Consider the following 17,449-nt stretch of genomic DNA (forward strand, 5'->3'; position numbering starts at 1 on the left):
AAAGAGAAGATGTGGCACTAGTAAACATAGCCAACATCCTGGAGTACTTGGCAGAGCTCTTCCATGCAGGCCTGTCCTATTCTTCCATCAAGATACATGCATCAGCTATTTCAGCAGAATACAGCTTGGATCCTCCTGTCTTCTCTCATCCTCTGCTCAGACAGTTTCTGAGAGGAATTAAGAATGTAAAACCTCCCAGGAAACCACCATTGCCAGCATGGGACTTGAACTTTGTGTTAGAAAAATTGACACTTCCCCCTTTCGAACCAGCAGCAACAGCAGAATTACAATACTTATCCTGGAAGACTGCTTCCTCAGCAAGAAGGGTCTCTGAACTACAGGCATTAATGGCAGTGCAACCCTTCCTGATCTTCCATCAAGATAGAGTGTCCATGAGAACAAATCCCACATTTATGCCTAAGGTGGTATCCAGAGTGTCTTTAAATCAGGCTATCCACCTACCTACATTCTTCCCCAACCCACAGAACAGGGGAGAAAGACTGTTGCATACCTTGGATGTACATAGGCAATTACGCTACTACCTGGACAGGACCAAGTCCAATAGAAAAACTGACCAGCTTCTGGTAGCATATGCAACAGGAAAGGAAGGAAAATCTATTTCAAAACAGACAGTCTCCAAATGGATAGGAAATTGCATTAGATTTTGTTACTCCTACCATGGAAAGACAACTCCAGAGAACATCAGGCCTCACTCCACAAGGGCTACAGCCACTACCACAGCTTTCTTACGAGGAGTGGCTACCAAGGACATTATAGAGGCTGCTACTTGGACCTCCGTGCATACATTTGCCAAGCATTAAAATTTACCTTTATACTCTAGATCCCGAGCAGGTTTTGCCACTGCTGTTTTGCAAGGGATCCTAACTACACCATAATCTGTACTTTTTTCCTCCTCCCCTAGTTTAGCTATGGTATTCTACCCATTTGTAAGGACTGCAGATGCATCCTTGAAGGACATAGTACAGTTTTGTACCTACCATAAATGTAGATGTCCGATAGGAATGCATCTGCAGTTAGGATTACCCACCCACCTTCCCCTCTGTGGTACTCCTAGGGTATTTGCCATCCTTCAGCTAGCTTGGGGGGGATCTATTATGGTGTATTTGTTTGTATATATGTACATACATGCTTATTTTATGTGTTTGCTCTCTACTATTTGGAAACATTGGCATTTATCCAAATTTAGTCATCAAAGAGGGCACCTGGCAGCTGGGGCAAGAAACACTGAGGAAGATGGCGTCGGCTGATGCCTTTATACCCGAAAAACTGCAGCTATGACGTCGGGTGAAGTGCGACACCAGCCGAAGCCAGACCCAGACTTTGGAATCCGGCCGACCGAAGGGCTGCCTGACGACAGGACTACCCATTTGTAAGGACTGCAGATGCATTCCTATCGGACATCTACATTTATGGTAGGTACAAAACTGTACTTTTATTAACCTCACCCAATATTATGGTTTCATGAGGGATTTTTGAGGAGGCCAAGCATGGTTACCTGGGAGTATGTCAGTACCCATGATTGTGATTGTTTTGCAAGTCTTTAGATGCAGCGTGGTTAATAGAATTTTGAGTTAGAGAAAGTTGACAGGGTATTGTGGAAAGGGGAAATACCTAGTGTGTTTTTGAAGAAGTTAGTGACACCTACAGCTTTTTTTTTTTGGTTCTGTTTTGCCTGATGGTAATATAGCTTTGGAGGGCAATTTCTTCATTTTTGGTTTCCTGACAGACCCAAGTTTCAGTGGCAACCAAGATATCTGGAGTGAGTATTGTTATCCATGCATATACTACAGGGATTTTGTTAATACTTAAGTTGGTGTGGTATGTTGTGGTGGTAGCAATAAAGGAGCTGATGGGGATATGCCGTCTGGTGCCTGAATATGCTGAGTTGGATCTGGGTTTGGGTGGATGTCCCCAGAAAGGGTTATGGTTATGGAGGAAGGCATCATGGTACAGGTAGAGTCATTTTTGGTTGATTTTATGTTTAATACCCGGCTTGAGCAAATAACTGTTGATTTGGACAGTTGTGCTTGAATAGTAGGATATATAAATGCTGATGTAGAGTAAGAGATGACATATTCTGATTGTAGTATATGAGAAAAGATTGCAGAGATGAATGGGAGAGGGAGTTTTGCTTGTGAATGACTTAAAGGTATTGTTAGGTTGAGGTCTGAATATGAGTGGATATAGTGCAAAGCAGTATGGGAGACAGGTTGTTAAGAATGATGCTAAATGTTATAGGGAAGTTAGGAATAGGTGAATAGAATTGGGAGTTTTTCTGTTGAAGTTCTTTGGAGAGGTATAGTGACTGGGTGTCTTGATGGGTGTATGTGGGTAGTAAGGAGTGGTGGGAATTGGGGAGTAGGGGTATAAAGAAAAGCTGAGCGTAGTGGGCTTCCCACCTCAGGCCATTTGTTACAGCTGGTGCTCAATTATTGGAAAGGTGGCACAAAATAGAACAGGTTTTCTTTACTGAATGCAGACAGAGAAGTTAGATACATGAAGTAACTGGCTTATACAGTGTAATTTAATGGTAAAGTGAAAGGACAATGACAAATTTGGTAAGTGGTCCTTGGAGTATAAGGACTACTCGGGGGGGGGGGGGGGTCACAGCCATTTTCTAACATAGGACAAGCATGTATCTGACTTGTTAAAGTTAATGTACAGCAAGGTTCTTCATGTTAAACTTACATTGCATGATGACAATAATATCAGTGAAGGTTCTCAGAGGTGTGCCTTGTGACAGAGTTCCTGATTAAGGAACTGATGTAATATCCACAGGCTATTACACAATGACAGTTCACAAAGACCACAGGTGTTAAATATTCTTTGTGTTACGGTTGTACTTTCAGTTTGTCTTGGCTATTTTAGTCCACATACAGCTCCAAGGATATTCACAAAAATGCCTGGCTCCAGTCATTGTCTACTGCAAACTTCAGGGAATCCACACTGACCCCTAAATGAATGATTACCTTACCTTAGCAAATTACACCAAAAATGCCCAGGCATCCCTTTTTCTCCATAAATCGTTTCTAGAGTGCAGATTACAGGTTAACTCTAGGTAAATCTTCCCAAGTTCCTTTTTATTGGTTGTTAACTTTCTGGAATATTTTCAGAGCACCTCTGTTATGGTAGTTTTTCTCCCTCCATATGAAGTCTCTGATTGTATCATCTCCTACCTCCATTTCAGAAATCTGGCTCACCTGTTCATTTCCATATCCTCAGAATTTTAGGTTATGTGACGTCCGTTATCCTCATGATTCCTCTCTCAAAACTTTGCTTGTGGAAGACTCAGTAGTTCCTCAAGTCTCTTTGATCCCAGCCACAAACATCTCCTATCCTTTCCTGTTCCAGTCTTGAATTTCATCAAAAAGGAACTCTGTTAGTGGGCTAGTCATCTTCAGCTAAACCGAAGTTTCCTTTTCTCATCCACCATTCCGAGTCAAGCAGTCACTTCAGACGCGTTGGACTTTTGCCTGAGGAGCAGTTTCTGAAGTTCACCTCGTATAGAATATTAATTTCTGGAGAAAACGCACAAACCTCAAAGAGATGAATGTCCTGATAAAGGCAGTAAAAGCACTGTACTAACTGTGGAGTCTGGAGCCATTGTTAGTAACAGACAACATCACAGTTACGTGGTACATAAACCAGTGTGGGGTGGGGTGGGCAGGTCCTGTCCTCTGTGTATGCTAGCCACATTTACCTGGGAGCTAGCAATTAAACACACTCTCTCTTTTCGGGTAACCTTCACTCTGTCAGAGCAGAACACAGTCATAGACTGGTTGAGCAGGTCAAGAACAGACCTCATGAATGGATGTTACACCCAGAGGTCTTCCAGCAGTTTGTCCACCTGTGGCAAACTCGTGCATTAGATTTGTTTGCCTCAGTTCACAACAGTCAATCACATAAGTTGTGTTCCAGAATTCCTTGCAAGTAGCCCTGGGAAACAGATGCTTTTTTTCCCCCATGGGCAGGAATGTTACTTTATGGCTTGTCCCCTTTCCATCTGATTTTCACAGTCTCACTAAAGATAAAGAATGACTCTCCAAAGATGCTTCTGGTGACACCCTTTTGGCCAAGATGGCGTTGTTTCCCCTATCTAATGCATCTAGCCATGGACAGTTACCAAAAGCTTTGTCAAAGTGCAGCTACTTACAATGGATAAGGTATCTAACTTTTCTGAACCTACACCTGACTGTACAGATTGAGTTTTTGATCGAAATTAGGCACCAGTGAACAGAGGACGTGCAGCTAGTATTAGGGGACCCAACCCAGGTGGTGCCTGCAGTAATTCCCCATTATGTCTGTAAATTGTTCAAATTTGGCTCGTCTTCCACTTTTGTAAGAGTACATATTTTGCCAGTTCTGCTTCTCTGCTATTCAATTCCCCTTTTTTCTTCCTGCCTTGTTGCAAGTCACAGTTTTTCAGCGTAGACACCTGGAAAGTAAGTTGCTCCAGTCTCTGATCGTAATTTTGTTTTAGAAAAACTAAATCTGTATTTGAACCTGCAGCGGGCTATTCTGTGAAGTTTCTTCCTTGGAAGACAATTTTAATTATTGGTCTTTTAGCTAGACAAACATCTGAGTTGCAGGGCCTGTTGTTTTAGGGGGGGTATAATAGACTTGGCATTGTCGGTTGTGCAACAGGTAGCATATTTGCTTTTCATGCAGAATGCTGTGGGCTCTGCTCACACATGAGGCTGTTGGATTGCTGACACTGCAAAGTGGCTTAAGGGGGTGCTGCATTCCTGAGTGTGCTGTCCTTCTGTTGAGATGTTAAAAACTGAGGTCCTGTGTTCTTGAGTAGCTAGTAGCTTACGTGGATGTAAACATCCCACAGCACCTATCAAAAAGAATAGAGGCAGTACCTCAGGTCACCCCCTGAAAAAAGGCTGCTAGCCTTTTGGGACTAACATGGTTAACAAAGTATAAATGAATGACTTAATTACATTTTTTTTGTTTTTTCACAAAGATAAGGTGACTGTTGGAACTTATTCTTCCTGCATTCTTTTCTGAACCTAAGGACTTGGGGGGGGGGGGGTCTGCATTTCCTATACCTACAGGAGACAAAAGATTTCAGCTTGTCAGACCAACTCTTTATTTCCTTTGAAAGTAAGGAAAAAAGGACATCCAGTTTCCATCCAAACTATATCCTGGTCCTGCTTCTTCCACCCTTTGTGTAAGCTTTTGAAGTTTTCCGATGTAGCTTTATGCTGCCGTAGCAATCATTTAATGTTGAACATAGAAAAGTAGTTTAAGGAAAATTATCATAACATTAAATGTTCATATAGATTTCCTTTCTCGTTCTTTTCACCCGAGGTTGGGTCTCTGTCACCTTTGTCCTGTTTTTGTTTTTTTTTACATGACATAATTTGGCATAAGACATGACCTTTTGGCTGCATCTTCCCTTTTTGAGGTAAGAGAGTTCTGAAATGGAGTGTCTGTATGTCCTTTTCTTACCATTGTGCTCTTATGTTTAAGCGGACTTAGTGTGTGAGGACTGTGCCCAAATGTTTTAGTATAGTGGCCAGATATCGGGTATTTTTGGCAGGATACGTCCATATAGATTTATGTTGCTGCAACAGTGAATCATTAACATCTACTTTTATGGCAAGTTTACTTACACAACTGTACTTACTGTGCTAAACAGTGACCTGGTTATTTTAATACCTTTGTAGTTCTGCTGAACATTAGACATCTTTCACTTTGCATAGTTTTGTAATAGCGAGATGTTATTGCCTTGTATTTGCCGTAGTATGGCAGCTAAGTAGGCTTTTGTTAACTTTTCAGGATTTGTTTGGATATTTTATTTCATTTCCTTAGGTTAGACACAGTGTGCATTATCTTTTCTATTGTGTCAAAATTCCATAATATTAGTGTTAACATGCATATCATGAACTGTGGCTGTCTTTGAAAACTTAATTACAGCATTTGGCTATTCTATGATGGTTAGGAAATATTAATGCAGCATTTTGTTTGTACGAGTTAGAAAGCATCTACAGATGGCTTAACAGTGGAAGTTATGGTATAGTTTATATTCTCTATGGCATGGACGTTTTTTTTCTTTTGCTTATAGTTTTCTTTTGCATACTGCTGATTAAAACATGCTCCATGTGAGTTGACTTAAGGAAAGGAAAAAAAATTGGTAGAGGGAAATCAGCTTAATAACTTGTAATGGCTGATGAAAAGTAATTCAGTCTAGTGAGACTGTGCTCAGACAAGAAATAATCTCCACTCGACCATCTAGAAGCCACAGTTAATTTGGAAAGGGGATTGGAAGAAGGGAGTTTGAAGCAAATAAAGGAGATGCTATGGATCTAACATTATAGTAGGGGCATAACTTTCATATCCAGTGTTGGCTTTTTTTCATCCTTTCAGACAGACAATCCTAAGCTGTCAAATTGTGTGGTACCAGGAGAGGATATTGCTGAGTGTATTGGAGGCAAAAGGGGAGCGTGATCTTAATTGTTCATCCAGCTTATAGTGGGACACAAAGGTGTGTACAGTTGCCCATGTAGCTACTGTACAAATATCAACTGATAATCCTCTGTTGAAGGCAGTAGAAGTAGATATTCTTGTTTAAAGTGCCTTAGGTTTACTTGCTAAAGGCAAGAGTTTCTGCAGTCCAAAAGCCATCTGGATATTTTAGCCTAGCAAAGAAAATGAACAGTTGGTTGTCCTTTCTGAAGTTCTTTGTCTTGTGAATATAGAACCCGAGTTGTCTGTGAGCAGTCTAGTAAATGTAGGAGGTACTCTCCCTTATTAGTATATCTTTGGGGAAAAAACACAGGGAGATGTATAGATTGATTGTACAGACCATTGCTAAAGCAATGTCTGGATTTGGATTTCCATGATCATTTTTTGAGGCCACACAGAAAAAGGAAAAAAAGGCTTGTAAAAAAACATTAAGTGCAGTTAAAACGATGGAAAGAATGAAGGCTGTGGTATATGAGAAAAGATGTAATTTGTTTTTTGTGCAATTCGAGAGAAGGGATATGATTTTGCTACAGAGCACTGTAAGGAGCACAAAGATGAAGGTGAGCTGTAGACTGGGTTTTGTAATGCACAGACCTGAGGAAATCTCTTCATTGAGAGGGGGGTGTAAGATACTTGGAATGTAGCATCTGAGGTATTAGCACTATGAAAGTCATCAAAAAGGATTATAGATGCTGGTAGTTTAAAAAAAATGGGTTGAAAGGAAGAGAGAGATGTGCTTATTGTGCATCTCATGCTATTCAGCGTTTATTTGGGCTAATACCTTATATTGTTGCTGCCAAGCATGCTGTTCTAGTGTTTTTAAAATTGAATCTCTTGCCTTTCTTTTAGTTGAAATAATATAAGCTGCTTTTATCTACTCAAGTGTTAATTAACTGTGGATGGTTAATGTTCCATCTGCCAGGGTAATGTACTATTGTGGGTCCCCTTATAACAGTAATATGGTCAAAACACTTAACCCTAATATGTGTAACTCCAAAGTAATATGATCTGATGATGTCAATTTTAATTCATTCCTCAACTGTTGGGTTTGGAGCCGATTGAGCTCCTCCCTACCCATAATACACCAACCTGTAACAAACTCCAGATATCATTTGCTGCTTTCATGAAGTAGACGTGGTTATCAAAGCTCTCGAGTACAAGTCAGGTAAGTGTCTTTAATTTATCCAAAAGTCTGCTAATTTTTCCTTTTCTTACACCTAGTGTATTCTGTTTATATTACCATTCTTTGTATTTGTTACTTTTAAACCCTTTTAATTCCCTTTTGTTTCTTATAAAACTTTTTACACTTGTAATCTCTCATACCATTGTTGGCAAGTACTTCTTCCTTTACCCATTAAAAAAAAAGGATTTTGTATCTTTCTGTACCTTTAATAGTATTTTGGTTATAAAAAATGTCAGGGAAAGGCCCCTTGGGCTTTAAGAAATGTTCTAAGTGTGGTCATAATCCCTTACTGTCAGACGAGCATAATTTGTGTATATTGTCTGGGCCTTGACCACTTAAACGTAGACTGCTCAATTAGTATAAACTTAAATCTGTGAGCAGTAGCGTATTGAAAAAAAACAAGTTCATTTTGAAAGGATTATTACCATATGCTTATTTTTGAGGCAATTACTGGGGCCCCGTCCCCCAAATTCAAGCATAAGGAGATCTCTAAAAAGTCCCTTAGACCACCCGGATCCTCTACTCAGTGTTCGATGGAACCTCCAAAGAAGAAATTTTAAGTCTGTTTCGAAGGTTTCTGCTTTGAAGCCAGTGTTGGAATCACCAAAGACAACTTCAGATCTGAGGTCTCTTCAATGCACCCATTATTCTCCTACTATTGACCCGGTGCCATCCAGGGTTCCATCTCCATTTTTGGAAAGAAGACACTCCAAATCTCCTTTAGCCTCCTCTCGTTCTTCCAGGAATCTCACCAAAGTGGACATGGATTGGATGATGAGGAAATTTCTCTCTATACGAATTCAGATGGGTGGTGTTTTGGCTCCTATCCCTTTGGGTCAGGAAGCCTTAGCCTGTTCTACCCCTGCACTACCAGCTCTTTCTCCGATCCAGCCGACTATTTCAGAGCTTTTGGTTCCAAGTTTGCTGATACCAGCCACATCTGATCCGAGGATATTATCTTAGGCTCTGAGGGCACCGTCTCTGATGAGTTCAGACTCTGATGACTCTAGGAGCCGTAGCGTCCCTGCCAGATCATCGTGCTTGGAGTCGACTCTGAGGTTGTCTGAGGCATCTCTGCCACACGGAGCCTCAGCACTGGACAAACTTGGCTCTGACCTGCGCTTCAGGTGGCGTCCTTCAGAGCATACAGAGCCGAAGGGGTGGAAGCAAGGCTTCTCAGCTTCATTGGCTTCCTTCTTCTTGGCCTTTGAGGTGGTGGAGAGAGTTTTCTCTGCTTGTTTTGACCCTCAGAATTTAATTTATCTTTGCACCTTGAGCCTCAAACTTCAGCTCCACAAGGACATCAGCACAAACCCTCCAGGCTACCCAGCAGGATAGCACCAATTCTTCTGATACTTCTTTGGAGCATCCCAACGAAATACCCCAGAAGAGAAAGTGCAAAAGGAGGCACTTAAATTTCCCACAAGAATCTGTCACTGAGGATACCGATTCTGGCAAAGGGGAAAGATCTCCAAGATTACCACCCGAAGAAGTGTCCTTTGGAGACATCGTAGAGATCTTTAAAGAGGTGGATGGTCCTCCCACAGTCCTTCTCCGGAGGAATTGGTACTCCTGGAAGCGTTTGTCTGGCCCATCTACCTCCTGGGTAACTCCACCCGCTGATGAGCTCATTGACCTGATCTCATGGAAGGAGCCTGACATGATTGAACCCATCCCTGAGAGACCAGATAGGATTCTGGCACCACCTGAAGAAAGAGAGTTTTGGAGTAAGGGAGTACTGGTGGATGCTATGGTCATAGCGGAGGCCGCCAAGAAGGAGCTGTCAGAACAGAATTCCACTGTCCATTCCCCTAACAGGGAGTCTGTGGCTTTGGACAGGTTTGGGAAGTGTCTGTGCTTCAGCCCTTTGCTCTCAGGTCACTGAACTGTCTGGCACATTTTACTAGACTGCAAAGAGATTTGATAAAGGAACTCTCAAAATCCCTTTCAGGGGCTGCTACTGCTGACACTTGGGCTTCTGTGGCCTCACAGTTGGCTTTACCCTGCAATCCATTTCAAATTCATCTATGAGGCTTATCTCATGCTACTGAGGTTACCTCAAGGGCAGTGGGTTCAGGCATCTCCATAAGGAGACATGGCAGGATGCGCTTGTGTGACTTTGCATAGCCTTTCAAGTCTTCTTTTGTCAAAGGCCCTTATGACAGAACTTCCTTATTCGGCCCCAAAGTGAAGGACACACACTTTAAGTGTGAGAAAGATGGAAAGACCCTTTCTGCTGTAGGAATTTGTTTTTCATCCCCTCAAATGACCTTCTGTAGGAATCAACGAGTGGAGCAAAAATGTGATTCAGAGAATCCCAGGGTCTTTTCCAAGATCCATGTAGAAACAATTCCCCAAGAGGCAGAGTGGGGAACTCAAATAGGAGACCTCGCCCATGCAGCAGAGGTGGTCCATAAAAATCAAGGGTTTAAAGATTCTTCCTCTGACAAGACCCTACCAGTGCTCCTGAATGGAGGCCTGATTGCCTCCCTCTAGAGGCAATTTGGGGTTGTTTATCCCTGCAGTAGAGAGCCTGGCTAGATATCATAAAATGCACCTGGTGCCAAGGATCATTTCCAGATGTTAAATAATTCCCTTTTCCTTGCCACCTCCATCCTCCAGAAAATTTCCCGATGTTCCACCCAGTCAGAGGAAAGCAGCAACAGTAGAAATATAAAAATTGCTAGAAAAGAGTCATCCAAGAGGTCCCACCAGACCAGATAGAATCCAGAGCTTAAGGCTCTTTTTCGTGCCAAAGAAAATGGGACTGGAGACCAATTTTGGATCTCAACAACTTGACCAAGTCATTTCAACACACAGTTTTGGATGGTTACAATTCAGTCCATTTTAACCTTTCTGGGCAAGGATGACTGGATCTGAGGGTGGCCTAATGGTTAAGATGTTTGCCTTATAAACACAAGGTGCAGGGTTTGAGTCTCACAAGGGATAATTGGCTAGGCTTAAAATGGCTCACAAGAGCAGTTAGCCTAGTACTAACCTATAAAAATGCAAGTTACAATGATTTCAGATTGCTGTGATGTGCTCGATAGACCTTCAAAACGAATACCATCAAAGTTAAATGGATTGTCCAGAAGGTATTTCGTGCTTCTGTTTGGGAGCCAGTCATTACCGGTTCACATCCCCGCCCTTTGGACTCGCCACAGCCCCCAGGAAATATATGGCAATGGTAGCAGCTCAGCTGAGACTGCAGGGATTCTGGATGTTTCCATACCTAGATGACTGGGTCATTACCGTTTTGACCAGGCATCTGCTCTTAAAAGTGAGAGATCAGGTACTCCAGACTTGCTCCCTTATTCGGATTACCATAAATTACAGCAAATCTCAGTTAGAGCCTTCTGAGATACTGGAATTTATAGGAAAAGTGTTCAACATGATATCACTATAACAGCTTCTCTTCCTCTAGCAAGAGTTTAAAATATCAGATTACAGGTCAGCAAAATAGTTCACAGTACCACAATTGCAGCCCATTTTGATTATTCATGCTTTGGTGTCAGTGTCAGCTGCCATAATTTTAGTTCCCCTAGCAAGATTTCATGTGAGAATTCTTCAGTGGATGCTAGCAACTCAAATGTTTATTCTTTACCATTGAATGTCAACCCAAATAAGAATCATTCAGGCATGTACAAAATACCTTTGGTGGTGGCTTCAGTCAGATCAGGTTCTACAGTGCCATTCTTTCATTCTGCCTCAACCCAAGGCCGTAGTGTCGACCCAGATTGGGTGGGTGTGGGGGCACTTCCTAGGGAAAATAGTCCAAGGCACTTGGTCCCCCAAAGAGGTTAATATGCATATCAATGTCTTGGAAATGAGAGCAGTGCATTTAGCATTGCAGGCCTTCCAAGGCTCACTCTCTTTTGGGACAGTTATGATTCAGACAGACAACATATCAGTAAACTGGTATGTCAAACAAGGGGGAACCATTTCTTACCCCTTTTGTCAAGAAGCCCTCAGAGTGTAACAGTGAGCAATTTCTTCCAAACACTTTCCGATAGCTATGCACATTCCAGGGAAGTCCAGCATTATAGCAGACAAATTGAGTAGGTCTATTCTACTACCCCACAAGTGGTCTTTCAACATGAAAATGACAAATGATTTGGGGCTAACCTTTCTACGATCTGTTTGCATCTCCCCTAAACAACAAGTGCAGCAGCTTCTTTGCCCTGACCCCTGCACCTTGGGAATCACCAAGGGATGGCTGCACTCCACTATTGTCTCCCGATCTTCTTTATGCTTACCCTCCAACCCCCCCTAATTCCCAATCCCTACAGAAAGCTGTCCGGTTGAAAATCAAAGTAATCTTCATTGCACCTTAATGGCCTTGACAAATTTAGTTCTCCTTTCTTTGGCCTCATCTACTTTACCTACCTTGAATTCTGGGTCAGACTCCAGACCCCCCCCCCCCATATCTCCTAACAGGCATTGATTACTTGGAGATATCAAACGTAAAGCTGACAACATAGTTTCTCCACTTCCTTTAATAGTGAGACAACCTATGCTTTCATCCCGTCGATTATGTCCTCCTGTCTTCACATAAAGCTTCTACAAGAAAACATTACAGAAGTAAATGGAAAAGATTTGTTGTTTGGGCTCATCAAAACTGTAGTGACCATTTTCCAGCCAGCCTCTGTACAAAGTATCTTTGAGTTTTTAACAACAATTTTCAATGAAGGATCTAGCTCCTCAACCATTAAAGTTCATTTGGCAGCAGTCTCTAACTCCATATCTGATCTGAGAATTCTTCCCTTGATTCATCAAAACTTTTTAAGGCCTTCTTAAGAGGCACTCTTCTGTTGAGACCACCTTACAAAGACCCTACCCCACCATGGGACTTTTAATTTAGTGCTGTGGGCTCAAAGTCATTTCCCCCCTTTGAACCAGCAGCAAAATGCTATCTTAATTTCCTAACCTGGAAAACAATCTTTTTAGTGACCATTACCTCAGCTGGAAGGATTTCTGTGCTTCAAGCATTGTCCAGTAACCTCCTTACTTGATTCATAGGTTAATAGGTTGGTGCTAGGCTATCAGCCCTAGGGCCTATACAAGCCTAGCCATAACAATTCCCTGGCTAATTCTTCCCACACTATTTACTTCCCTGGACCTCTGTCTAGCAGGGCAACTGATGTAATCCCTGGGGGTGAATTTCCTTTCTCCCATCCAATCGTCAAGGTTCCTTTTGAAGAGGGCCAAAGAGGCACTCTGCTTGACATGTATGGGCAATCTATTCTAGAGTCTGGGGAGTCTCTGGGTCAGGAATCTATCCCTCTAGCATGTTTTGTTTATTGTGATGACAAGATTTAGATCCCTGGAGCGTGTGGCTTTGAGGGATTGGGATTTCTTTAAGTGTAACATGTCCAACAGCTCTGGGTTTGACACGGCCTTGTATGTTAAGCAGAGATCGCCTCTGAGTAGACGATATGAGACCGACTATAGCTGGAGTTTTTTAAGGCGGTCAGCGTAGGGCATCTGCTTTAGGCCTGTGATTCTTTTAGTGAGGTATTTCTGTGGTCTTTCCAGTTGTTGCAGATGTCTTAAGAGGTACATACCAAATGGGGCATTGTATTCTATAATGGGTCTAATGAGGGAAGAGTACAGTGGGGCAGTGACCTCCTTTTTTCTGGATGAAAAGCCCTTAGTGATAAGGTGTGCCACATAGAAGGATTTCCTGACTGTTGTGGCGATGTAGTTATCGAAGGCGAGACCACTGTCCACCTGTGTCCCTAAGTCTCTTATCACACTTTCGGTGTTTAGTGTACTGCCACGTATATGGTAATTCACGGGTACATGTTTTTTCCCAAAGGGGATAACTATACATTCTTGGCATTGAGCTTGAGCCCATAGTTTGCAGTCATCTGCGAACTTTGTTAGCCAGAGTCCCTTAGTGTTGGCCTGTACTTCAGAGAAGTAGATGCCAAACAAGAGCAGTCCCAGGACTGAACCCTGAGGTACTCCACTTGTCTGGAGCTGGATTTGAAGTTGGCTACTTTTATAGTGTGGGTTCTATCCGTAAGCCAGTTAGCAACCCATTGGGTGACATAGGGATTAATGCCCAGCTTAGTAAGTTTAGCTATGATTCCAGAGTGGGGGATGGTGTCAAAGGCCTTGGCAAGGTCTAGATAGGCTGTGTGGACCACCTTACCCTTGTGCATGGCTCTGGAGACTGATTTGAAGAAGTCAGTCAGGTTCAGGAGACAAGATCGGCCGTTCACGAACCCAAACTGCATGGGATTCAGTGTTTGAAGGTTGCCAATGTCTTTGTTTATAAGTTCCATCACAATACGCTCCATGGCCTTGCAGATAAGGCTCATCAGACTGATGGGACGGTAGTTTCCGGGATCCAAGGTGGATCCCCCCTTGTGGAGTGGGATAAACTGTAGCCCTGCGCCACTCAGTGGGCAAGAAACCTGAGGTGAGGCTATAATTAAACATGACACTTGGGTGAGGTGCCAGTTCATATTGTAGCTCATGTAGTACACAGCACGGGATGTCACCTGGTCCCATGGATGCTGTATTCTTAGCTTTGGAGAGTGCATTTTTTTCATAGGGACAGAGTGACATTTCAAAGCTACCCTTCTTTCCTTCCTAGGGTGGTGTCAGAATCCAACATCACCCAGTCCATTAATCTGCCTGTCATCTTCCCAAAATTTTGAAAACAAAGGAGAGGACATTTTGCATTTGTTAGATGTTCATAGGCAATTATAGTTCTACATACATAGAACAAAAGAAGTTAGTGAATCTAATCAACTCTTTATTTCCTTCACAGAATCTAAAATTGGTAAATCAGTCACAAAAGTAACTTTGGCAAGATAGTTTAGCAACTGTATATCTTTTGTCTACAATGAATGTGGTATCTCATTACCAAAACTTAGAGAGACTCAGCTAGATCCATGGCAACATTCGCAGTATTTTTATCTAGGCATTCCATGGATGATATATGTGCAGCTGCAGCTTGGGCTAATTAATCTTCATGCCTTTATTACTCATTACAAACTAAAATTGTTGAGGCAGAATTAAAATGGACAACAAGGATGGAACATTATGGTAAGTACATAACTTATTTTTCTTGCAAGTGTCATTATTAAGGTTTCCTTAGAAGAAAGGTAACATAGTATTGTCAGCTGGTTCCACAGGGTTAAAATAACAGCTTTACAAAAAATGGGATATTGACTACAGATAATTTTATTTCATCAGATAAGATTAGTTGGCACACTAACCATTTTCTTCCTGTATTAGCATTAAAGTACATTGCATTGCAGTTGTAAATTAAATGTAAGAAGCATGATTGAGACAGTGTTGTATCTGATTTGTGTAAATATAAGGGCACATATAATATTTGCTGGGTATTGTACCCTTTAAGTGACTTGGATAGTGTCATTTATCAGAAGCATCAATTGCTACTCTTCAGTGATTAACGTCTTAAGTAGTAGTGTAAGCAGATTGAATGTGGTATTGCTATGTATATTGACATCAAAACTCCTAATGGCCACATTAAATTGCATTATGGTCAGAAAATTATAAACATACTTCCAAATTAATCGGTAGTATGTGATAGTCTGTGCATTTACTATTGTCTCTTCTGTATTACTATTGTCTCTTCTGTATTATGTCACTTGAGTGTGCCAAATAATTTTGCAGATGTCAGTTGTGGACTTGTGTGTCACGTGTGGACATCAAGTAACAAGTCATCTTTTAGGTAGTTGATAATATTGCTTTGCAACATGACCTTCAGTTTGAATAGACTTTTTCTGTCCTAGGCCTTTCATCGACCACAGATGGTGACCAGGCATACAGTGGAGGCTTTCTTGATATCCTTAAAGGAGGAACTGAACGTTTTCTGAGTAACATTAAGGATACCTCCTCTAAAGTAATACAGTCTGTAGCCAAGTAAGTAAATAAAAGCCTAATAAATTTAAAGTATTAAATTTATTTCACATTAAGTATCCTATTAGTTGTTTTGTGTTTTTGTGAATATTTGATAAAATGATTGTTTTTTCAGGTAAAATATGTGGCATAGATATCTTTTACCCACCCTCCTGTGACTTTTAATTGGTGCTTAATATGAGATCACCAGTACCGAGTATGTTCTTTACTAATTCATAAAAAAATTCAAAACACGGAACTAAAAGTGTAGCATATTGATGTACTTTCCTTTACTATAGCTACAGCTTCTTCAGTGATGGTGCTTGTAAGGGGAGCTGGCATCACTCCTTAATCTTTCCTTCATCCTCATACAATAATTTAATAAGGCATAGGAGAGGTTTATGGAGGCTCCAACCCCCCCCCCCCCCAAGCAGTATTACCAAAAAAAATAGCTTTTCCTGTTGGCTGCAAAATTATCTACTGAGGAAAAATCAAAAAACACAAAAATATGTTGTCCGTATTTCACCTTCATTCTTGCTGTTTGAGTTCGGAGCCGACCCTCTGCTCCGACTCGGCCATATACTATAGCTTGAGAGCTTTTACTGGCTCGAGGCTAGCCCCTGTCCCAACATGCCTAGAGGTAGTTACCCTGGTCTTGTTTGCCGCTTGCAGCGTCGAAATTGCGGATACTGGCTCAAGCAAAATGTTTTCTCTCCATTATATTTTTGAAGAAAAATTTTTGCTCTTATGTTATCTAACTTAACAGTAGTTGTCCTTCATATTTCTACCTTTCCCTATCCCATCCGAATGACTTGCTTTTGTTGTGGACTAACAGTTTTTCTCTGTGGCCCTTTCTCCTCTTCTAAACCCTTTAACTTACAGGGTTCTTCATTTTTCTTGCCTTCTTTAATATCTGTTAAGTTTTAAGGAGTTGCCATTTAAGTTAGGGGCTCTCCTTAGGTGGGGAGTTCACTGTTTAACTTCGAGGCTCTCCCCCCTTCTCTTCTTTCCTGTCTATATTCCTGTCTATATTAAAAAAAAAAAAAAAAAAAAAAAGATTTTCTGTCTGTATTTCATAGTTATTTTAGTAGTGTGTTTTTTTTGTCTAGCTTTAGATAGTTCTGTTCGACATAATGACGAAAGGATACTGTCAAGGAATTTAAACCTTTGGGTTTCAAAAAGTGCGATTTGTACTGTCAAAACATGTCCCTTACGGATGGGCAAACGAGTTGCGTGTATTGTTTAGGGCCTGTTCACCTGCAGGATTCGTGTTCTATTTGCCATTTATTTAGTTCACAAGTCCTGCAGGAGAGAAAGAACAAATTGATCTTAAGAGGGTTACTGAAGTGCCCCTTTGATGCTGCTGTGGAGGGGACTTAGCAAAAAAGTGGAAAAACCCAAGCCTTCATCCTCTTCAGCTCCGATTTTGGTACTCTCAAGAGAGGAGGACAAGTTACAAGCTAAGTTGGACCCGACTTTCGGTTCCAACAAGACACACTTGCCTACGGCTCCATCTGTTGTTTTGGAGCCAGTAAGGTCTCATAAGCGATCCAGGTCTCCTACCTTGGAACTGGTGCAGTCTGATCCACAGTCTCTCTTTATTACAATCTGTGGCAGGCAGTCACCAGTCTTCAATCCATTCCTCTCAGTCATTCAGGAGCCTCTCTGATGATGATGTGGAGAGAGGGTGGTGAAGAGGCTTCTTAGGACACCAGCATTACCTAAAATACTTTCGGGCCCATCCCAGACGGAAATGGTGCTGACAGTCCAACTGACACCTGTCTCGATTTCTCCACTGAGCTTGGAACTGGAGTGTATGGAGGTTTTAGTGGTGAAACCGTCAGTTCCGGTAACATCCTCTGGTCTTTCAGTTCCGACTACCACTCCGATCTC

At 41.7% G+C, this 17,449-nt stretch overlaps 1 protein-coding gene across 2 annotated transcripts in view; it reads left to right on the forward strand.

Annotated features, from left to right (window-relative positions):
* Positions 1–17,449, forward strand: part of GAK (cyclin G associated kinase) — a 2,484,892-nt gene that overhangs the window by 1,259,248 nt on the left and 1,208,195 nt on the right. For both annotated transcript variants that reach the window (XM_044060934.1, XM_044060933.1), the window contains exon 11: positions 15,451–15,580. In XM_044060934.1, the coding sequence (XP_043916869.1) occupies positions 15,451–15,580 (130 nt within the window). The remainder of the gene's footprint in view (positions 1–15,450; positions 15,581–17,449) is intronic.

Source organism: Protopterus annectens, chromosome 2.part0 (assembly GCF_019279795.1).
Source record: "Protopterus annectens isolate FY-2018-M chromosome 2.part0, PAN1.0, whole genome shotgun sequence".
Taxonomy (NCBI): domain Eukaryota; kingdom Metazoa; phylum Chordata; order Ceratodontiformes; family Protopteridae; genus Protopterus; species Protopterus annectens.